Source organism: Phyllobates terribilis, unplaced genomic scaffold, assembly GCF_046119375.1.
Source record: "Phyllobates terribilis strain yellow unplaced genomic scaffold, ASM4611937v1 Scaffold_3__8_contigs__length_932513732, whole genome shotgun sequence".
Taxonomy (NCBI): Eukaryota; Metazoa; Chordata; class Amphibia; order Anura; family Dendrobatidae; genus Phyllobates; species Phyllobates terribilis.
The window spans coordinates 856,007,047-856,022,922 of NW_027362763.1; the positions used below are offsets into that span (position 1 = coordinate 856,007,047).

General features: G+C 38.1%; 1 protein-coding gene across 2 annotated transcripts in view; it reads right to left on the reverse strand.

Moving 5' to 3' along the window:
* Positions 1-9,405: 9,405 nt before the first annotated feature.
* The window catches only part of NLRC4 (NLR family CARD domain containing 4), a 104,781-nt gene continuing 98,310 nt past the window's right edge, over positions 9,406-15,876 (reverse strand). The window contains exons 5-9 of one of the 2 annotated variants that reach the window (XM_073672553.1): positions 15,505-15,597; positions 14,064-14,231; positions 11,223-11,315; positions 10,980-11,147; positions 9,406-10,045 (exon numbers count right to left, since the gene is read on the reverse strand). In XM_073672553.1, coding sequence (XP_073528654.1) covers positions 9,714-10,045; positions 10,980-11,147; positions 11,223-11,315; positions 14,064-14,231; positions 15,505-15,597 — 854 coding nt within the window. In that variant the 3' untranslated portion in view covers positions 9,406-9,713. The remainder of the gene's footprint in view (positions 10,046-10,979; positions 11,148-11,222; positions 11,316-14,063; positions 14,232-15,504; positions 15,598-15,876) is intronic. The other variant, XM_073672552.1, reaches the window with a different exon arrangement.

Sequence of the window (15,876 nt, forward strand, 5' to 3'; positions counted from 1 at the left end):
CCGCCATTACAAGGATGACGTGAACCCCAATGCCATTACCCCACTCGTCACCGCTACATAGCAATGGAAAGAGCGGAGGCTAAGCGCCAGATTTGGCGCATTTTATGGATTCACTATTTCTGGGACTGCTGAGGGGTGATATTAATAGCAGCGGAGGGGGCTAGTATTCATGGCCCCATCCTTGGCGACTAATATCAGCCCACAGCTGTCTGTTTAGCTTTTTCTGGTTAGATTTTATAGGGTGACCCCACTTCTATTTTTTCCTGGGGTCCACCTGTAATCTAGCCAGTAAAGGCTAAACAGCTGTGGGCTGATATTAATAGCCAGGGAACATTTTTGGCAAATGGCCCCTTCCCTGGCTACTAATATCAGCCCCCAGCAGTTGGCTTTCCCTCTTCTGGTTATAAAAATGACGCGGGAGCTCACACCATTTTTTTTTACATTTTAGGCTCTGTGCCCACGATCCAGACGTAGCAGCGATTTGGACGCATATTTTTTGCTGCTGTTGAATGCACGTAAATCCACATGTGTTCACTGAACCATGCGTATTTACCGCATTCAATACATTCAAGTGGTCAAATTTATGTTGCGGAGACTAGCGACTACGCAAGAGAAGTTGACATGCTGCGGTCCTGAAAGACGCGCCGCATGTCAGTGTCCACGGGTGATCCTCAGCTTCAGATGCACGCATAGTGGACATGGGATTTTTATAGAGCCCATCCATTATGCTGTAACATTAGAACACCACGTTTTTGACACTGCAAAAATACACTGTCTCCAAAGTGCTGCTGAGTGCTGATCGGGGGGGACGTAGCGGCTATCCAAACAGCTGTGAGCTGTTATAAATGGCCAGGGACGATGTTTGCTTAATGGCACCTTCCTAGGCTAAAAATAGCAGCTCATATTTCAGTTTTTAGATGCACTTTGTTATGTGCATAATGTTATTTCAACACCAACATGTTCCAGAATCTGCATTTGTACTGTATTTGTTCTCTTTTTCATATGTATTAGAGCAACTTTACAAAATTTGCAAACTATACTTTACAAAAAATATCAAAAAATGCAGAACCAAAAACAAATGTAAGACAAAAATTAAATTATACAAAAAACATCTGTTTTTGATCTGTATCTTCACATTCAATTGTGAATGAACCACATCTATAAACATATTTTGAAACAGACGCATATTGCATTTTTTTTTACTCCTTGCTATGGATTTTCAATGCCAGTATGCCAGAGAGGCACACAATGGTGACAAGATTAGCTAGCCAGCCACCAGCTATTTACTTTATCAAGTATTCTCAGCTATAAGCTTTACATTTAAACAAAAATCTAAACTATATAAGCTGTTTGAATTCTGAACAATATTTAGGCCACTAGAAAATTGTACAGTTTACACACTGTGGTCAAATGATTGCTCTAAGTTTAAACAAGTTGCCTGAAACCTTCTTTTTTTAATGTTCCTAGCTCTTTAAATAATCACATAGGTAGTTTTGCTTTATTATTTTTTAATTTTACAATCTTATTCTTTATTCCAACTTTAGTTTGAAATTTCTGTATAAGAATAACATCAGTAAAGTTGACAATGTGAGCTAATATTCAAATGGTTGCTCATTGTGGCTTTTGGCATCAAATGTGGCTACTTTGATTTTTTTAAACCACATTACCCCTTTTGTTCCTGTCCCCACCATTTTAACCATCTACCTTTATGCTCGCCTTCAATGTCTTATACACCTGCTTGTAGAGCTTTGCTTGCAAGTTCAATTTCATTACAGCCCTTAGTTTAGGTGTGTTGTTTCAGAAATGTAGTACAATACTGCCACCTGCTGTTCATCTTTCATTTAAAATTGAAAGCTGCTGTTCCTAGTTTCACTTGCTTATATGAAATCACAAATATTTCTTATTACATTACAAGTTATTAATTTACCTAGATACATTCTTATCTATTTTCAGTATACAATAAAAACTATTTGCTTATACCAGTAATACCTCTTTACACGTTGTCTCTTAAAAGTAAGCCATAAAAAAAAAATCTTCACTTTATGCCTAGAAGAAGCTCTAAGAGGAACAAACGTGCAGATATTACTGCACTTAAGGCACTAGAATGGCCTCTAGAACTCCAATGCTTTCTATATGTAAATGGGTTAGGTAAAAATATAATAGATACTATTTATTAATCTATTTATCTAAAAAAAAAGCACACAAACAGCACCATGAAATATAGGGTGCACGCATCTGAAACACTGACTCAGGATGGATTCAATCAAAGTAAAAAAGTAGGCAGCACTCCAGAACTAACATATTTTTCGGACTATATGTGTTAGAACTCTCCTGTTAGGTTTTTTCTAGTTTGCTGGTCACATGACCTTTTTTGCCTATTTAATCCTGCTCCGCCCTTCTGGCCTTGCTGGACTTCATTGTAATTTCAACTCTTAAGCTAGCCTGGTGTTTTGCTACCTTACTCCGTTAGTTTAGCTAGGTCTTTTGACCTCTATTTTCTATGTTGTTTGTTTGTCCTTTTCTGCTACAATTTCTGCTAGGAGGTGTCCATCTTACTCCCAGTCCCTAGTTCTTGTAGGGATCCCTCCCTCACATCTAAAGGTCTTCGTACAGACTAGCTTAGGACTTTAGCGGGTCTGATCGCAGGATCAGGTTCCCCGTTACATCGTAGGGATCAAGCTTAGTTCTATTGTAGGGACAGATCTCCTCTCTTTCCTTAGTGCTTGTAGCAGATCATAACAGTAAGTCCAGCCCAAAAATTTCTCTAAGGAAAGACCTCCAGTTTCCATCATGGTGTCGGTTCAGGATTTGGCTCAACGCTTCCAGGGACTCTCTCTGGAGGTGGCCGAGCTCCAACAACACGTGAGTAGCTGTTCTGGAGCGCATTTTGTAGAGCCAAAGGTACGTTTGCCTGATTTATTTTTTGGTGAACAACAAGATTTTTTTTCCTTTAAAAATGCTTGTTTATTGTATTTTCGCTTAAGACCCAGATCCTCTGGTGATGAATCACAGCGCATAGGGTTCATAATGTCACTTTTGTGCAAGGAACCTCAGGGATGGGCCTTTTCTCTCCTACCTAGTGATCCGTGCTTTAGATCAGTGGATAGTTTTTTTTCTGCTTTGGGGTTGTTGCATGATGATCCTGATCGTGTCTCATCAGCTGAGACGGAATTGAGACACTTGAGGCAGGGATCAGGTAATGTGGAAAATTATTGTACTCACTTCCGTCGGTGGTCTGCTCAGGTGGGGTGGAACGATTCTGCTCTGAAAAGTTTGTTTCTTGCAGGGCTAGGTGAAAGGGTTAAGGATCTGCTGATTGCTTATCCTACACCTGGAAACTTGCAGGAGGCAATGCAATTAGCTATACGGGTGGACAGGAGACTGCGTGCAAGGGTTAATGAGAGTAAATCCTCTGCCATGTCAGCTCCGAGTTCTGAGAGGGTCTGTACTGACATTGGAGAGCCGATGGAGATTGGGGCGATGTCACCCTGCTCTAAGGAAAAAGACCGCAGGTTTTCTGAAGGTTTGTGCTATTATTGCGGAAAATCTGACCATTTCATTAAGAACTGTGTGCTTCGTATGAACAAAGAACAAAAAAAGGTCAGTTACGCCCGTATAGCCTGTTTAAATACTAAGGGGGTATTTCTTTCTGCTACTACCGCTGCTCAGGAAGAATTAATTGAATTTCGGGTATTTGTGGATTGTGGTTCTACTCTGAATGTGATTGATGGGGGATTCTTGGAAAAGCTTAAATTAAAACCTAAACCTTTGTCATCCCCTATTGCCGTGGTTTCTGTCGATGGTTGTCCCTTGAAATGTGTTACTCACAAGGTTTATGAATTTCCCCTCACTATTAATGGTATTCACCAAGAAAATTTGGATTTGGTGGTATTAAATAAATTGCCTTCTCCAGTAATTTTGGGTTTGCCCTGGTTAAAATTGCACAATCCTGTACTGGATTGGTCTACCAATGAGATTAAGTCCTGGAGCCCTAAGTGTTATAACAAGTGTTACGGGCGCATTGCTGCTGTGGATAAAGGGGAATTACCTGTACCTATTCAGGATTTTTGGAGAGTTTTTTATGAGGAGGAGTCGCAAATTTTGAGACTATGATTGTACCATTGAATTTGTCCCTGGAGCGACTCTCCCTAAAAGTCGTTTATTTAATCTTACCATTCCCGAGAGAAAGGCTTTGGAGGAATACATACAGACGAGCTTGGCCGCCGGTCATATCAGACCCTCTAAGTCACCTGTGGCTGTTGGATTTTTTTTTGTTAAAAAAAAGGACGGCGGTTTACGTCCTTGTCTGGACTTTCGCGAGATTAATAAAATTACTGTACGCAATCCTTACCCACTGCCATTGATTCCTGATTTGTTTAACCAGTTAGTGGGGGCCAAATGGTTCTCTAAAATTGGTCTCCGGGGGGCATACAATTTGTTGCGCATGAAGGAGGGTGATGAATGGAAAACTGCTTTTAACACTCCTGTGGGTCATTTTGAGAATCTGGTGATGCCTTTTGGTCTTACCAATGCACCAGCATTTTTTCAGAATCTTATTAATGACATCCTTAGACCTTTGATCGGCAAAAATGTGGTTGTGTATTTGGATGACATTTTGATTTATTCGCCTGATCTGGAGTCTCATTGGCGGAGCGTACGTGAGGTATTACAGTTATTGATTGACAATTCGCTTTTTGCTAAGCTGGAGAAATGTGAGTTCGCTGTACAGAGAATTAGTTTTTTGGGCTACATTATCTCCAGCGAGGGTTTTGAGATGGACCCGGTGAAAGTTCAAGCTGTGCAGGAATGGCCTAAGCCTATTGGTTTGAAATCGATACAGAGGTTTTTGGGTTTCGCCAATTACTACAGAAAATTCATTAAAAAAATTTCTATTATTGTTAAACCACTGACCGATCTCACCAGGAAAGGTGCTAATACGATTCAGTGGACTACTGAGGCCATTGAAGCTTTTGGGTTTCTAAAGGAGAGGTTCAGCTCTGCCCCCATCCTTATGCAGCCTGATGTGACTAAGCCGTTTTTGGTTGAGGTTGATGCTTCTTCTGTAGGGGTCGGTGCGGTGTTGTCTCAGGAAATCAAGGATGGAGTACATCCCTGTGCCTTTTTTTCAAAAAAATTTTCTGAGACAGAACTTAATTACGATATTGGTAATCGGGAATTGCTGGCTATTAAATTAGCATTTGAACACTGGCGTCATCTCTTGGAAGGTGCTGAATTTCCCATTCAGGTTTTCACTGATCATAAAAATCTGATCTATCTTGATGCTGCCAAGCGCTTGAATGCCCGTTAAGCTAGGTGGGCACTTTTTTTTTTCGCGGTTTAATTTTTCTGTTACTTACATCCCGGGTACCAAGAATGTTAAAGCTGACGCTTTGTCTCGCAGCTTTTCTCCCATGGTCGGTGCTGAGGAGGAGGAGAGCATTTTACAAGAAGGTGTTGTGATTGCTGCATTGGACTCCATTTTGGAAGATGAGATTCTTAAAGCACAGGAGAATGCCCCATCTAACACTCCCCATGGGAGGTTGTTTGTGCCTAGGACCTTTAGGAGAGATTTGATTGTTGAGTGTCATGAGTCTCGGTTGGCAGGTCATCCAGGAATTTCTGGGACCAAGAGACTTGTGTGTCGCAGTTTTTGGTGGCCTGGATGGCAGAAGGAAGTCATTAAGTGGGTGCGTCAATGAACTGTGTGTGCTAGATCTAAGTCTTCGCATGCTCCTGCTGCGGGGCTGCTTTGCCCTCTGCAGGTTCCTAGTGCACCTTGGACACATCTGGCTATGGACTTTATTACTGACCTTCCCTCCTCTGAGGGTTTCACGGTCATCTGGGTGGTCGTAGACCGTTTTAGCAAGATGTGTCACTTGGTTCCCTTCATCAAACTGCCCTGCGCTAAGACACTCGCTAAGGCCTTTGTCAAGGAGATTGTCAGACTCCATGGTCTTCCTACTGACATTGTTTCTGATAGGGGACCTCACTTTGTGGCTCGTTTTTGGCATGCCTTTTGTGACAGGTTGGGAGTTCATTTGTCATTTTCATCTGGATATAATCCTGAGTCTAATGGCCAGACAGAAAGGAAGAACCAGGATGTTGAGCAGTTCTTGCGTTGTTTTGTGGCAGATAATCAAGAAGGGTGGTCTGAGTTTCTGTCGCTTGCTGAATTTGCTCTTAACAATCATACATCCTCTTCTGCTGGGTGTTCGCCTTTTTTTTGTTGTTCTGGGAGACATCCGTCTTTTGGGTCATTCTCCAAGTTGGTATCGACTGTGCCTGAGGAGGAGAGTTTTTCCGGTGATTTGGAAAGAGTTTGGACGGATGTGCGTGGTAATCTGCAGGAGGCTAACAAAAAATCTAAGAGGTACTTTGACAGGAAACGTCAAGAGGTTTTGTTTACGGCTGGTGACATGGTTTGGTTGTCCTCTAAGAATCTGAGGTTGAGGATTCCTTCTAAAAAATTAGGTCCCAAGTTTGTAGGGCCCTTTAAGGTGCTTCAGGTAGTTAACCAATCTGCTGTTAGGTTGGAGATTCCCACCTCCTGGAAGATGAATCCGGTGTTCCATGTTTCTCTATTGAAAAAACCTGATGTATCTGATAGAGACGCCACTGCCACTGTTCCTCCGGTGGTGGAGGACGGGGAATATGAAATTTCCCGCATCCTTAATTCTAGACGGTATAGAGGGAGTTTGCAGTATCTCGTCGCTTGGAAGGGTTTCGGTCCTGAGAATAACTCATGGGTGAGGGCGGATGATGTTTCTGCTTCCAGACTTGTCAGAGCGTTTCACAGGAGGTTTCCTGATAAGCCTTGGCCTAGGGGATCCGGAGGATCCTCATAGAAGAGGGGGTACTGTTAGAACTCTCCTGTTAGGTTTTTTCTAGTTTGCTGGTCACATGACCTTTTTTGCCTATTTAATCCTGCTCCGCCCTTCTGGCCTTGCTGGACTTCATTGTAATTTCAACTCTTAAGCTAGCCTGGTGTTTTGTTACCTTACTCCGTTAATTTAGCTAGGTCTTTTGACCTCTATTTTCTATGTTGTTTGTTTGTCCTTTTCTGCTACAATTTCTGCTAGGAGGTGTCCATCTTACTCCCAGTCCCTAGTTCTTGTAGGGATCCCTCCCTCACATCTATAGGTCTTCGTACAGACTAGCTTAGGACTTTAGCGGGTCTGATCGCAGGATCAAGTTCCCCGTTACATCGTAGGGATCAAGCTTAGTTCTATTGTAGGGACAGATCTCCTCTCTTTCCTTAGTGCTTGTAGCAGATCATAACAATATGACTTCTAAGCAGCTGCCTAGCACTCTGAAAATGAAAATAGTGGAGGCCCACAAAGAAGAAGGCTATAAGAAGATAGCAAAGCAAAGTTACCCTTTCCACAGTTCGAAATGTAATTAAGAAATGGCAGTTAACAGGAATAGTGGAGGTCAAGATAAGGTCTGCAAGACTGAGCAAAATGTTAGTGAGAGCTGCTCGTAGGATTGTTAGAGAGGCAAATCAAAACCCCAGCTTGACTGCAAAAGACCTCAGAAAGATTTTGCAGACTCTGCAGTTATGGTACATTGTTCTACTGTTCAGAGACACCTGCACAAATATGGCCTTCATGGAAGAGTCATCAGAAGAAAACCTCTCCTGTGTCCTCACCATACAATTCAGTGTCAGAAGTATGCAAAAGAACATCTAAACAAGTCTGATGCATTTTGGAAACAAGTCCTGTGGTCCGATGAGGTTAAAATAGAATTCGTTGGCCACAATGATCAAAGGTATGTGTGGAGAAAAAAAGGAACAGAATTTCAGAAAAAAAATATCTCACCAACTATTAAGCATGGAGGTGGATCAATCATTCTTTGGGGTTGTGTTCCAGCCAATGGCACGGGGAACATTTCACGGGTAAAGGGAAGAATGGATTCAATGAAATTTTAACAAATTCTTGATGCAAACATATCATCTGTAAAAAAGCTGAAGTTGAAAAGGGGATGGCTTCTACAAGTGGATAATGATCCTAAACACATGTCAAAATCCACAATAGATTACCTCAAAAGATGCAAGCTTAAGGTTTTACAATGGCCCTCACAGTCCCCTGATCTGGACAGCATTGAAAATCTGTGGCTAGACCTCAAAATATCAGTGCATGCAAGATGACCCAGGAATCTCACAGAACTGAAAGAATTTTCCAAGAAGGAAGACTGGATGAAAATCCCTCAAACAAGAATTGAAAGACTCTTGGCTGGCTACAAAAAGCATTTACAATCTGTGATACTTTCAAAAGGCAGTAACCATGCAGGGTGCCTAAACTTTTGCATCTGCCCATTTTCCGTTTTGTAATTTTTAAAATGTAAAAGATGAATATATATATATTTTTTGCCTAAAATGCAAAGTAAATGTGTCATATTTAACTTTAGGCCTTATAGAGATCATTTCATCTTCAACTTGCTTAACTGTTCACAATAACAGTCATTTTGACCAGGAGTGCCCAAACTTTTACATTCCACTGTATACCTAACTAATAAAAAGAACAAAAGCAGTATTGTGAAATCTAAGGCGCAAGTCTATGAACACAGACTGGGGAAACTCTCATAAGCATAATAAAAAAAGTAGATATCACTCCAGAATGAATAAGCAAACGGTGGAAGTACTTCATTTACCCATCTCAATTCTTTCAGATGGGTCAATAAACAGCAAATATTTACTGATTAAATTTGAAGTGCTGTCTAAATTTATATCTTATCATATCTATCTATCTATCTATCTATCTATCTATCTATCTATCTATCTATCTATCTATCTTTCTATCTATCATTTATCTATCACCAATTCACCACATATGTGTAAGTGATTTTAATAGGTGACACTAGCCCAGGTTCCATGTAATTCCAGTGATGCTACTTGCTAGGGAAAATCTTGGTATGCTCTTACAAGCTGCATGCACATTGAATATAGTATAATAGTTAGGCCTCATTAAGACGTCTGTTCTTGAACATGAAAAAAGGAGTGATTTTTATCAGTGTGTTGGATTAGATTTCCATCAGTGTTTGGTCTCTGTGTTCATTTTTGCCATTAGTATACAATTCCTTTTTCTCGTATGAACAAAAAGAAAATATGTCAAAGCTTCTCCTCCCCATTATGCGGGAAAAAACAAACAGCACATGGATGTTGTCTGTGTGCTATCCAATGTTTCACTGACCCATTGACTTGCATTGTTGAGTTTGATCAGTGACCCGGCTAAAAAACAGACATGTATCAGTTTATCCATTTTTTTTAGTCCTCAAAAACCACAGACATGTGAATAATTTTTCATGGATAGAAATGGTCCCTTAAAAAAATACTAGTTGTCAAATAGAGTTTAACAAAAAAATTCACACAAAAAGCAACCAGCGCCATTTTTTTCTAAAGAAATAATTTGTATTAAATAAAATTCCACAAGGTAATAAGGTCATCCTCACACTTGTAAAACACATGTAATAAAATTACCACAAGTTAAACATTGAACGGGATACAAAAAAAGTACTTAATCATGTGTTCCCCAAAATGCTAACAAATCTGCAAATCAATTATAAAAAAAGATGCCTAAAAGAGCGACGTATCCATAAAAGGTAAAAAAATCATGACTTATAGAATACAGGAAAACAAAATGAAACATTCCCAGTGATGCTGTACATGATAACGATAATGGACTTGGTTGTTGCAGTGTTCTTCTTCTTTACATCTTTCATTTTTTTTCAACAAGGAAAAAGTGTTGAAGTGTTTCACCTTCTCTGTGAATCAATTTCACATTCTTCATTTTACCGATGTCCATATTATCAAGCTCCCAGTTATCCAGTTTCAATGATGATAAACATGGTAGCAACTCCACTATAGAGCACAAAGTCTGGACCACATCACCAATTGGGATGCATATTTCCCGTGTGCTAAGATCAAAATGTTTCAAGTTCTTGAGACTTTGAAGGGCTTGAATTAGTAAGGTCCAGCCATGACTACTTGCACTGTTATGTGATAGGTCCAGAAACGAAAGCTGTCCAAAACTATTCAGAAAATGTTTGGCTGTAAAGAAAAGAAGTAAAATTAGAAATGTTATTTCAACGTTTTATGTACACAAATATACATTTTTATAGCAAAGAAGTACTGCTGTTTTACTAAAGTCCTGTTATGTAGTTAATAATACACTAATGAGGGGTCATTAATACCCTTTTTTTATTTTCAAAATGGGCCAGTGTGGTGAGAGAAAAATAGAGAGAAAGAGAGAGAGAGAAAGAGAGAGGGAGCTATGACTTTTAGAAGACAGGGGGGAAAACAACAAAAGCCCAAATGTTAAATATTAGACAAAAACAAAGAACCAAGATGTAGGGGCTTACACTCAATATTTCCAAGATTCCAAAATGGTATAGGATGTTGTTGTAAAAAACTTTTTTAAATTTGAAATGTGGAGTGTAAAATTTTTTTTCATTGTATTTTTACTGTTCCTTTACAATTTCTTATATGTTGCAGTTTTACACTCCACATTCCAAAAATATATATATTTTTTTGACAATAATATCCTGTACCATTTTGGAATCTTGGAAATATCGAGTGAAAGCGCCTAGATCTTCGTTTTTTGTTTTTGTTTATTACCTCATATTGGAACCTTTTTTCAGGAGTTATCCATGGTTTACCATGTTGGCAGCAAACCACCACAACCAGCACGGGATACTCGCTCTTTCAGAGTTTTGTCTATTTCAACATCCTTACAAGGTGACCAACATTCCCTTCTCACCTTTTTTTGATTACAACAGTTTCTAATACTACGCTTAGATAGCGCTCCCTTACTTACCCTACATTTTTCAGGTAACACTTTGCAGCCAAATGTTAATATTAACTCTAATGGGAAGCTGCAAGTAGGGGTTTATATTTTTATCAGCGGAGACAGGCTTGCTACACATTGTCATTACTGTCAAAAATCACTACACAGAAACTGTAAAAATGTTGCATATATACTCACCTAACTCAGTCACGTCATCATCCGTCATGTACCACCTTCTAAAGCCAAGTTTGGACAGTCTTGGGAGTCCTTTAAGATGATTTATCAGTGTGGCCAGGCCACACTTAACATTTGTGCCTCCAGGAAGTAACAGAGTTGTTAGTGATGGCAGATGAGTTAAGGTTTGACCTGTAAAAAGATTTTTAAAGTTTAGCATCACAGTTTATTACTTTAAATAACAATATATGTACTGTATGTACTTACCAAAAGCTTCCAGTGATAACTCCTCATCATCTTCCAAAAAGTTATCAGACAAGTCAAGTATTTCAAGGTTCGTGAACTTTGTTAGAATGTTTGCTGTAAAAATAATAGTAGTAAAAAATACATATAATCTTAATTATTACATACATTGTATGTACACCATATATTGTCACATGTACTTGAAATTATCAAGCTCACTGGGGATGAAACCACAATGCAATTTAATTTTATTAACGTCACTGTAATTCGTCATTTAGTGACAATTTTTTTAAATAGCAGAGGTGTAGCATTGAGAATGCAGAGGTTGCAGATGAAACTGGACCATTGTTACTGAGGGGACCTATGTCCTCTCTATCACATAAAACACATGGTAATGTGATGTCTATGACGAAGTTTGCGTTAGAACCTTAAAGTTATAAATTTCCTCTGCACAATAGTCTAGGAAAATTCTCAGTCAAATCTATGGGGGCTGTACAACACATGCAGTGTCTCTACATCAGGATACCTGGTGTGCATTCTTTTGGGGAAGGTAGCTTCAAACTGAGAGATGTAATATAACATGGTGTGATAAAAAAAGTGTTTATGCCAGAAATCTTCAGAGCCCTAGATCTCGGGATTGGAGGGTGTCCCAGCTATCAGACCCCCAGCGATTGAGAAGTTATCCCCTACCCTAGTGATAGGGGATAACTTTCAAACATTTCAAACATGAAAATACCCCTTTACACTTTGTCATACACTTCCCTTCCATATATTTCCTTTCCATTTATTATCTTGCACCAGATTTATGAATTTGCATGAAACCTATGCCCAAATCATGGCCTATATGTTGGCATTAGCCATCAAATAGATGGTGTAAAATTAGATAGATGTATCTAAAAATGCACCAAATTTATCTACCATAAATTTGACACATTTTAAGATTTTCTACTCAATGTTTATGCTAGATAAATATTTGACAGGATTAGTAAATCTACACTTATGTGTGAGAGAAGCATATAGAATGTTTAACAGCAATCAGTGTTTTAGTCCTTGGCATCAACTCTTCTATGGTACACTTAGGGTGTAAGTTTGCACACTGAATCCTCATCGTAGAACTGAAGTTGGTTTCCAAATTCAGTTTTTTTTTCTCATAACTGAAAATGGTCCATGTTTTTTTCATTGAGCTGGACCCATTTTCAGTCCATGTGTCAGTTTTTACAGTCCTTGTCACATCCATTTTTTTCACATAAAAATCCATGTGCTATTCATATTTTTTCACTCCACTGACTTGCATTGACGAGTTTGATCCACAACATGGATCAAAGTACGTCATGTCTCCAGGTTTTTATTGTGTGAACAACTGATCAGAGACATGTGAAAAGACACAATTATTGTAATGGGCCTATGACCTCTTTGAAAAAGTATAGGATAGCACACCTACCACAAAAACTGATCTGTGAGGCCGGCTAAGATACAGGTGATCCACTAATAACTAGAGATGTACAATACAAACAAAAAAAGGAAAAAGAACCGAGATTACATTTTTTTATTTATTATACAAATAATATGAGTGGTTATGCAACAAGATTGCTAAAAAAGAAGGAGCATATCAAATGCCAAATCAAGTGTTATTTTTTACATAAATTGTATATAAAATGTATATACAAACAGCTGCTTGGAAATGATCCAACTGGGGAGCACATCAATATATGATGTAGAAAGATTTTACAAAGAATATATCAATGATTAAATCCCCAAAATCATGAAAATCATGCAATAAGATTCCAAAGAAATCACAAGAAAATCACAAAAATCACAAAAGGGGTCAAAGACAAAAATGTGATGTAGCTATTGGCACTGTAATGCAATATACATATAATGAAGTGTTTAGGATAAATGTATAAACCATATATTGTGCGGACCTAAATGTACTTCATATACATTTATAAAGTGCATGTGCAGATAGGTCCGTAGCCATAGTTAAAATGGCAACTAAGGTTTAATCCTGCAGATAACATCAGTATTGTATATGGATATATATTTTAGTTAAGTGCATGTGCAAATGAATCCATAGTCATGAGTAGATGGAAAACAAAGGTAATCTTAAAGATGACAACTCTATTGTTCATGAACAAATGTAAAAGTGCAGCGTAAGTGCAAGAGCAGAGGAGCAACACAGCTGTCATTAAAGACATGTTACATGGTCAACTGTAATCAATGAAGACAAAATAAATACCTTGACTCGTGAAGTGCGCAGCTTGCATCGATATGCGCCCACCTCAATATGCCCCCATCGATATGCGCATATCGATGCAATCTTTTTTAGCAAAACTTTTTTTTAGCAATCTTGTTGCATAACCACTACATATTATTTGTATAATGAATAACCATTTTTTTTACCACTACTGACAATAATCTCGATTCTTTTTCCTTTTTTCATTTGTATTGTACATTTCACCGAGAGTCATTACTTTATTAGGTCCAGGGCATATATGCACATTAACATTGTTATACTATTATATACAAAATATACAGTTTACATATATTTATGCCTTGCTATGTCTTTGTTCTTTTCTTAATAACTAGAGATGAGCAGATCACTTCTCAGGATTCAGGTCCAATGTTCAGGTCAGATGGGAGTTCGGCAAATCTCTCACCTTTCAGCGTTCCCAGCTCAGTTTTTGATTTGAAAGGGTTGACGCGACGGGACGTCATAGGGTAAGAGATTCAAGGACTCCCATCTAACCACTAGGGACCACTGACCTGGAAGCTGGAACGATGTCCTGCGAATCGATCCTCTCATCTCCACTTATAACCAGTCCTACCTAGATGGATGAATTTGAAAGTAACATTTGTAGTACTTACAAAGAATAATCAAAGTTTTTGAAGTCAAACAGCAGTTAATAAGATGAAGTTCTTTTATTTTGTAACAGTGGGAAATTGATTTTACTACATGTTCCATTGAGCTTCCGATGTTGAGTAGAACTGACAGTTTCAAGACTTCTAGATTCTTTAAATGCGAAATACCATTTGCTGCAAATTAGGTTAGGAAAATGTATTACTTCAGTATTATACAATGCAGAAAACTGAGAAACATTTGGATCATACAGCTATAATTGTCACTTAGGCCCCTTTTATCACCATGCTATACATTGCTATGATATACTAAACATTTTTTGTAATATTGAATAATTTAGCAACCTTCAATATTAAAGAGGTTTCCCACAAAACAAAGTTGATTTTAATAAATAGATTTTGGAATAATAATAGCTTCCACAATTGGATGTGTTTAAATTAATTTAAAATGTTTCTTTGCTGAGATAATTTTTATAAATAATCTGCAAAAGATTGTTCAGTGAGCAAAGGCTTCCATTGTTCTTGGCAGCGCAAGTCCTGTTTATGCAGGACTATGCACTGCTGAAAACAATGATCTTTTGTGTAGCACAAAAGATCATTTCATTCAACAAATAAGCATCCCACCAATTTATCAGGTGATTGGTGGCCGTTTCGATTTGTTCGTGTTCATAATAATCTTGCAGTGTAAATGGACCTTAAGATGTGCAATCTGAAAGTGATAACGTTAAAAAGAAGTCCACACTTCAGACTGAAATATCTGTAATTAGGTTTGTGGTTTGCTGACCTCATTTCTTTGTTATTTAAACTCTCTCCAGATTAATTAGCTTAGAGGGAACATTGGCCGCAGCCCTCCGGTAAAGCCTATGGCACAGACATTATTTAATGGCCATGGCTTTCTACTTTTAGTACCTGTTGTGCATAGTATTGCATCTCAGTTCTGTTCACTTCAATGACTCAAAGATGTAATAAGCTGTAGTACCAGGCACCGCAGCTACTAAAAGAATGATGGTACTGTGCCTTGTAAACAATGATGGACACATTGCCTTCACCAAAGTGCTATGGTTTATTATAATAACTCAAAGCTAAAGATAGGCCATCTGGAAGCTATGTTTTTTAAGTTTATAATCTTTCAGATCTTGCTATCAGATCCAGAGGAAGAATAAATATAGCTTTGGGTAAATATGAACAATTTTATTTCAATAGTTTTGGCATTATGGACAATTGCTTTCTAAGAAAGAAAATATTATTTTTGATCCCGTGTCTTTTTTTATATTTCTTACACATCAGATGAAAGAAAAAATATTCCAAAAGTGTTAATTCACAAGGAATACAACTAATAAATGAAATACACATGGCAAGAAAGGAAACCGGTCTGCTGAAAAGCACGAACAACGATAATACTAATAGTAATAATAATTTAAGAATTTTTTTAGTTGTGGTAAGAACTCACCCAGGATTTCACCATCTGTTTCATTTATGTTGATGTTGTGCAGAATTAACTTTTCAATTTCATAAAGCTTGTATAACCCATTTAATAAAATTTCTAGAATAGAAAAGACATATATGAGTTACTGCCAACATTATTTAGTTCATGAACTTATTGGGCTTATTTAAAAATGTTTTTAATAAGCATTGCTGTGTTTTGAAGAATTGTGAATGGTATGATTTACCTAATGTAATTTCATTTTCACATTTGGCAATTACTGTATTGTTTATTAGTCTCTCAGTGAAATCACCAATAACTGACCAGTGTAGCAGTAAACCAGTGATAATCATTAAAATTAGTTCTCATTTAAAAGCTTCTTATAAAAAGAATGCACTA